Source organism: Ictidomys tridecemlineatus, chromosome 1 (assembly GCF_052094955.1).
Source record: "Ictidomys tridecemlineatus isolate mIctTri1 chromosome 1, mIctTri1.hap1, whole genome shotgun sequence".
Taxonomy (NCBI): Eukaryota; Metazoa; Chordata; class Mammalia; order Rodentia; family Sciuridae; genus Ictidomys; species Ictidomys tridecemlineatus.
Window position 1 is genome coordinate 240,631,806 of NC_135477.1, and position 6,194 is coordinate 240,637,999.

At 53.2% G+C, this 6,194-nt stretch overlaps 1 protein-coding gene across 13 annotated transcripts in view; it reads left to right on the plus strand.

Moving 5' to 3' along the window:
- Pdzd2 (PDZ domain containing 2) overlaps nucleotides 1-6,194 on the plus strand; it is a 354,997-nt gene that overhangs the window by 332,614 nt on the left and 16,189 nt on the right. For all 13 annotated transcript variants that reach the window (XM_078017033.1, XM_078017026.1, XM_078017014.1 and 10 more), the window contains 2 exons: nucleotides 1,135-5,182; nucleotides 6,004-6,121. In XM_078017033.1, coding sequence (XP_077873159.1) covers nucleotides 1,135-5,182; nucleotides 6,004-6,121 — 4,166 coding nt within the window. The remainder of the gene's footprint in view (nucleotides 1-1,134; nucleotides 5,183-6,003; nucleotides 6,122-6,194) is intronic.

Consider the following 6,194-nt stretch of genomic DNA (forward strand, 5'->3'; position numbering starts at 1 on the left):
ATTTCATAATTATTCACAAAGGAACTTCAGGAGGGGGGAAAGCACAGTTAGGATGATTTTATGCGAGAGATGAGGGATGAATGTAACATTTGGGGTAGGTGACTGTTCTCAAACCAAGAGCATTCATGTGACTGAGCTTTGCACTCCAACCTATGACCCCAAGAAAACTGCTAATCCTGGTTCTTTTTTATGCCAATCTCCCCACCAACCTCGTTGCCAAGTGCTATGTACCAGAGGTGGATAGATTAGCCCAAGAGTATGTGGGGCTTTCCTAGGAGCCACCTGCAAGATAGAGTGGCTCTTGAAACATGTCCCATGAGTGACTTAAGTACCCCGTTTCCTGCCACCATGAGCATCCATGCTTTCTTACCTCTCTGCTTTCATTCCGTTGCCTTTCTTACCTTCCTTCCCATCACTGTGCCCAAACTGTCCTCGTGAGCACCACTCCAGTCCCTACCCGCTCCATGGAGGCTTCCTGCAACAGCACAGCCTTCCAGCCCCACTGTGCTGAGCCTCAAGACGTGCCAAGGCCCCAAGTAGACGTAGCCCTGAGTCCCGTCCACAGCATCTGTCTCTGTGCTAAAAGGAGGCCTCTGAATTCAGAGATTAGGCTATCTTATGCTGTACCCTGTCCCTCCCGTCTCACAGCCTGAGGGACAACCCTCACATGATGGGCCAGATGCTGGGACTGGGTGAGACGCGAGGCTCTGCGGAGTCCACCCCAAATCTAAGGCATCTCACAGAACAACTGCTCCACTCCTCCTGAGCTTCTGCTGTCAAAGAGCAGATGGTGTAAAGAAACCCAAGGATTTCTGGTGTCCCCCGTCCTCAGAAATCACCAAGAAAGAGAAAAATGGGCAGGCTCACACGCTCATCCTGCCAGCTCGTCTGAGTTATTTTGGGGCGGCTGAAGCAGTGTGGTGTTTGCTGGATGTGAGCGCTCTGTAATTTGAGAGACAAAAACAGACAGACAAGAAGGCCCACGTGTAGGCTGTGGAATGTCCTCCTCAAAAAAAGAAAGAAAAAAAAAAAGGCTGAGATTGTTTAAGGTTCTCTTTTCATTGCGAGGGCTTCTGTTTTCCTCCCTTTGCCCCTTCATCTTCTCTACCTCTCCACTTTTTGTTCTCTACCCAGGACCAAACAGCCCTCCAGCCCTGCTCCCTTCCCCGGGAAAGGAGGCCACCCATCCTGATCTCGGCAAGACCTCCACGGATGCCTGGCAAGTCAGCAGGCCTGAGAAGGCTGGCCAGCCTGTGCTGCCCAGGGTCGTGGAGCCTGAGGCCCAGGGCAGATCTGCTGTGATGGTCCCCCACGAGGGCAGCACACCCCCCGGGGAGAAGGCAGTGACCCCTCCTGACTTCAGCAAGACTCTGGCCAGCTGCCATGGCACCACCAGAAAGGCAGCTGCCCCCAGAGTTGTGGGACCTGGGGCCGAGGAAGCAGCTCCCTCCAGTGCCCTCCTGCCACCAGACCTCATATCCCAGGAGCAGAGTCGAGGAACTCCAGCCACCCACTGCAAGGGCTCCAAACCCACGGAAGACCAAGCCCCTGAGACCCCCCAGGAGGCCACTCTGCTTGAGGTCACAGATGCTGTGTCTGCACGGGCGTCACGGTCCAGCCCCTCCAGGCCGGTGCCCACCGACAAGACCAGCGACACGTGTGACGGTGTCTCGGGGCACTGCTGCCCACTGGGGAGCAGAGAGAGCCTGGTGACAGACGTTGACAGATTCATCCAGGAGTCAGAGGCTTCTGAAGTGAGGCCTCAGTCTTCTCAGAAAGCGGGAGGCAGGGGTCACCAGGGCGGTTCTCAGGTTGTGCTGCAGGCAGGAGCTGGAGGTGGCAGTTCCCAGCATGCCCTTCCTGCCACAGGTGACCAGACATCCTGCCCCAGGAAGGCCTTGGCCACTGCTTCCCCAGCAGCCCCACTGTGGGCCTCCCAGCCTTCAGTTTTAGATTCCATTAATCCCAATAAACATTTTACTGTGAACAAAAACTTTCTGAGCAGCTACTCTAGAAACTTTAGCAGCTTTCATGAAGATAGTAACTCCCTGTCGGGCCTGGGCGACAGCACAGAGCCACCTCTCTCCTCCATGTATGGAGATGCCGAGGACTCCTCTTCCGACTCCGAGTCGCTCACTGAAGCCCCACCAGCTTCCACCAGGGACAGCTGGTCACAGCCTCGTTCTCATGGGCCTTCTCCCAAGGAAGATCCTACAGAGTCTGAGGAGGAACAAGTTGAAATTTGTTCCACGAATGGTCACCCCAATCCACCCTCGACGACTCCCGCTCAGGCTGCGCCCTGCCCGGCTTTAGCCAAAGTTCTGCCGTTGAAGCACAGTGCGCTGAGCGAGTCCCTGGGAGACCCCTGCGAGACCGCGTCCTTCTTGCCAGGAGCCTCCTGCACTTCCAGCCCAAACTCTCCCCAGCTGTTTTCACTCCTGGATCTGAGCGCTCAGGAGCAGGAAACTCCTGCGGAGAGGAGCATTTCACAGGGTCACGGGCCTTTGTGTGCAGAAGACACTATGGAAGTGAGCGGCCAGCCTTTTAAAGTTGTCAGGCACAGCCCACCAGTCACGCTCGGCTCCCCTCACGTGGTGAATGGTTTGGGACATGACCAGCTGCATGACAAAAACCCAGACAGACAAGAAACAAAGGCAGACACCACTGAAAACGTGTACCCCCCCTTCAGTGTGGACATCCCAAAGAACGGAGAGTCTGTTTTGGCAGACCTCCACATCTCGGAGAGTCAAGACCTGGATGACTTGCTGCAGAAACGAAAAATGACCTCCAGGAGGCCCATCATGGCCTGGTTTAAAGAGATCAATAAAAATAGCCAAGGTTCACACGGACAGAGCAAACCAGAGAAGGACTGCCCCACCGTGCCAGCCAGAAGTCCCAACTCCAAAATTCAGATGTTGAGCTCAAACCACAAAAAGGGGGTTGCCATACCTAACAGCCCTCCTCCGCTGAAAATCAATCTTGAAAATAAAGATTCAACTAAAAAGGGTTCGGTGGAAACACTTTTAAGTAACTGTCAAAAACCCAAGTGCGGCCCGAAGCTGAGGAGACTCAGCATCAAAAGCAAAAGCAAAGTCGGCTCTGAGGCCCCTGCTGCTAATCCTGCTAAGGCTGGTGGGGCAGACCACAGGAAATCCTTAATTTCACCCCAGACCTCCCACAGAATGCTTTCCAAGGGAGCGTCACACCCGTTTCACATAGCTGACCAAGAAGAACATGACAGAAACACCACAGACACCCCCCAGGCTCCCCAGTGTGTGCTGGAGAGCAGGCCACCCCCGGCTGCCTCTGGGTCACTGAAGGCCTCCGCATCAGACACGAGCATCAGCACATTCGTTTCCCCCCTGACCTCCCCAAAGACGCTTCCTGAACAAGGCGCGTATAACCGGTTCCACGCGGCTGTCCACTCAGAATCCAACAGAAGTTGCCCAGCGACCCCCAGGTCTCCCAGGTGTGGACCAGAGGGCAAGGCACCCTGTGCTGTCTCTGGGCTGGTGAGTCCCGCAGCGTCCAGGAGCAGTGTGTCCCTGGCAGGGGTCAGACAGAGTGAGCCACGCACATCCAGTCAGATGGTCTCAGTGTCCGATGCAGCCCCACCCAGGGGGACCAGCGAAAAAGGAAGCAAGAGAATTGCTAGTGATCCCCTGGAAAGAACAAACCAGCTGAAAATAGTTGAGATTTCTTCTGAAAGAATGCCAAAGAATGCATGTGGTGACAAGCCAGCTGAAAGTGACAGACAGGGAGGGTTCTTGGCCCAGGGCAACTGTCAGGAGAAGAGTAAAATCAGATTCCACCAGGCAGTGGAATCATCCCCAAATCATCCATCCTCACTCGCGCCTCCTGCCCCCCAGGTGGAGCAGGAAATGCAACGATCCTTCAGTGTGGCCAGACTGGCTTCCTCCTCCTCCTCCCCTCAACTGCCCGCTAAAAAGGCAGATCCCTCCCAGGGAAGATCAAGCCTGATGTCAGACTCCCTCGGGATGCCCAAGAATGACATACCAATGGCCCCTGCTGGGGAGGACCATCCCTACTTCACCCCAAGGCCAGCCACCAGGACCTACTCCATGCCAGCCCAGTTCTCAAGCCATTTCGGACGGGAGAGTCATTCCCCGCACAGCCCTGGTCGCTCCCCTAGGAATGGCCAGGTCCCTGTAACTAGCACGGGTCTCCCTGAGGCAAAGGCATCCAAAGGCAGTATTCTCAGCCTGGCCAATGGACAGGCTGTATATAGTGTCAAGCCTCTGCAGGAAACGTCAAAGAATGTCCCAACCATCGAGGAAGGCGACATCACCGCCGTCCAGGAGACAAGCTGCCTGGTCACAGACAAAATCAAAGTCACCAGGAGGCATTACTACTATGAGCAGAACTGGCCCCATGAATCTACCTCATTTTTCTCTGTGAAACAGAGGATCAAGTCTTTTGAGAACCTGGCCAATTCTGACCGGCCCACCACCAAGTCCGGGGCATCCCCATTTTTATCTGTAAGCTCCAAGCCTCCCATTGGCAGGCGGTCATCTGGCAGCATCCCTTCAGGGAGCCTTGGCTACCCAGGTGACGCAGCAGCGAGGTCACTGAGACGCAGCTTGAGTTCCTGCAGCGAAAGCCAAAGTGAATCTGGCGCTCTTCTCCCTCAGATGACCAAGTCCCCGTCTAGCATGACTTTGATTGTCTCCCGGCAGAATCCACCAGAGACCAGGAACAAGGTTCCAGACTCAGACCAAAAGAAATCGCTTGTTACTCTGGGAATCCCCACCCCAACCGTGACTCCAGCCTCTCCCATCAAGAAGAACAAGTCCTCGGTGCGCCACGCCCAGCCCTCCCCTGTGTCCCGCTCTAAGCTGCAGGAACTGAGAGCCTTGAGCATGCCTGACCTTGACAAGCTCTGCAGCAGCGAGGACTACCCCACAGCGCCCTCCGCCATGCTCTTCAAAACCCAGCTAGAGATCATCCCCAGGAGGTCACTGGGCTCCCCCAGTGGCTCCCCAACTGCAGGCCTTCCTGGCCTTGATGGACCGGCCACCCTTTCCTGTCCAGGGAAGGGTGGAAACAGGGCCTGTCCAGGAAGAAGCAGCCCTACAGCCAGTGAGCCTGCAGCACCCAGTTCAGCCAACGAAGTGGGTAAAACCACCCAGGACCTGCCTTCCGGAAAAAGCTGGTCAGTTAAGTAAGTATCTACCCTCCCTTTTGTTTAAATAAACTTACATTATATTGGAATAGTTTTTAAGTTCATATGAAAGTTGCCAAGGTAGTACAGGAAGCTCCCATGTACCTCTCGCCCAGCTCTAACTGTTGTTAATGGTCCATTTGTTGAAAGTAAGAAATTAACATTGAGCAATCCTATTAACCAAACTACAAAGTCTATTCAGATTCCGCTAAATAAATTCCACTAATGTCCCTTTTCTATTCCAGGATCCAATCCAGAGTACCACATTGCATTTAGCCTCCTCTGTTTTCAATATGGTTTTGGGAAACAAGTACCTGCAGGGAAGAGTTTGTCAAAATGCTGCTCCGAGTAGCACATTCCCCAGGCATGAGCAAAAGCAACCTGCAAGGGAGATGGGAAGGAAGAGAAGGCTGCACCTGAGGGGGGAACCTGGTCCATGGAAAGTGACTGCAGTTCAATGGGAATTTCCAGCATATTTTAAATGTTTCACCTGAGCCTACATATTAAATATTTTACATGTCAGAGTGTCCTATTAAACCCCTGTATCCATCCCCTAACATCTTGGAGGAATCCCTGAACCCAGAGCACTCCTATTGCTATTGTCAAAAATTGTCCCAATAATTGTCAATGTGAAGGACATTCCTGCTCAGCATTCAGGGCCCTTAGTTCGGAGTGGGAGTTACAACTAGAAGAAAACATAAGCAGCAGCACCTCAGGAAATAACTGCCATATATTTGAATAGCATTCATTTCAAATGCATCCTTAGAAAATGGAAAAATTGCTTCCTTCTTTAATGTTTTCCAAATATATTTGTTATTTAGTTTGGATCAACTTGAAGTCTCAGTGGGGGACCAGCAGAGATTACAGGCTGTTTTGTCATCGGTGGGATCAAAATCTTCCACCCTCACTCTCATTCAGGAAGCGAAAGCACAATCAGAGGTGAGTGGAATGCAGAGGGTGCACAAAAATGGCAGCAGCATTAGTGGCCAGGTGCCCGTCGCTGGCTCTGACA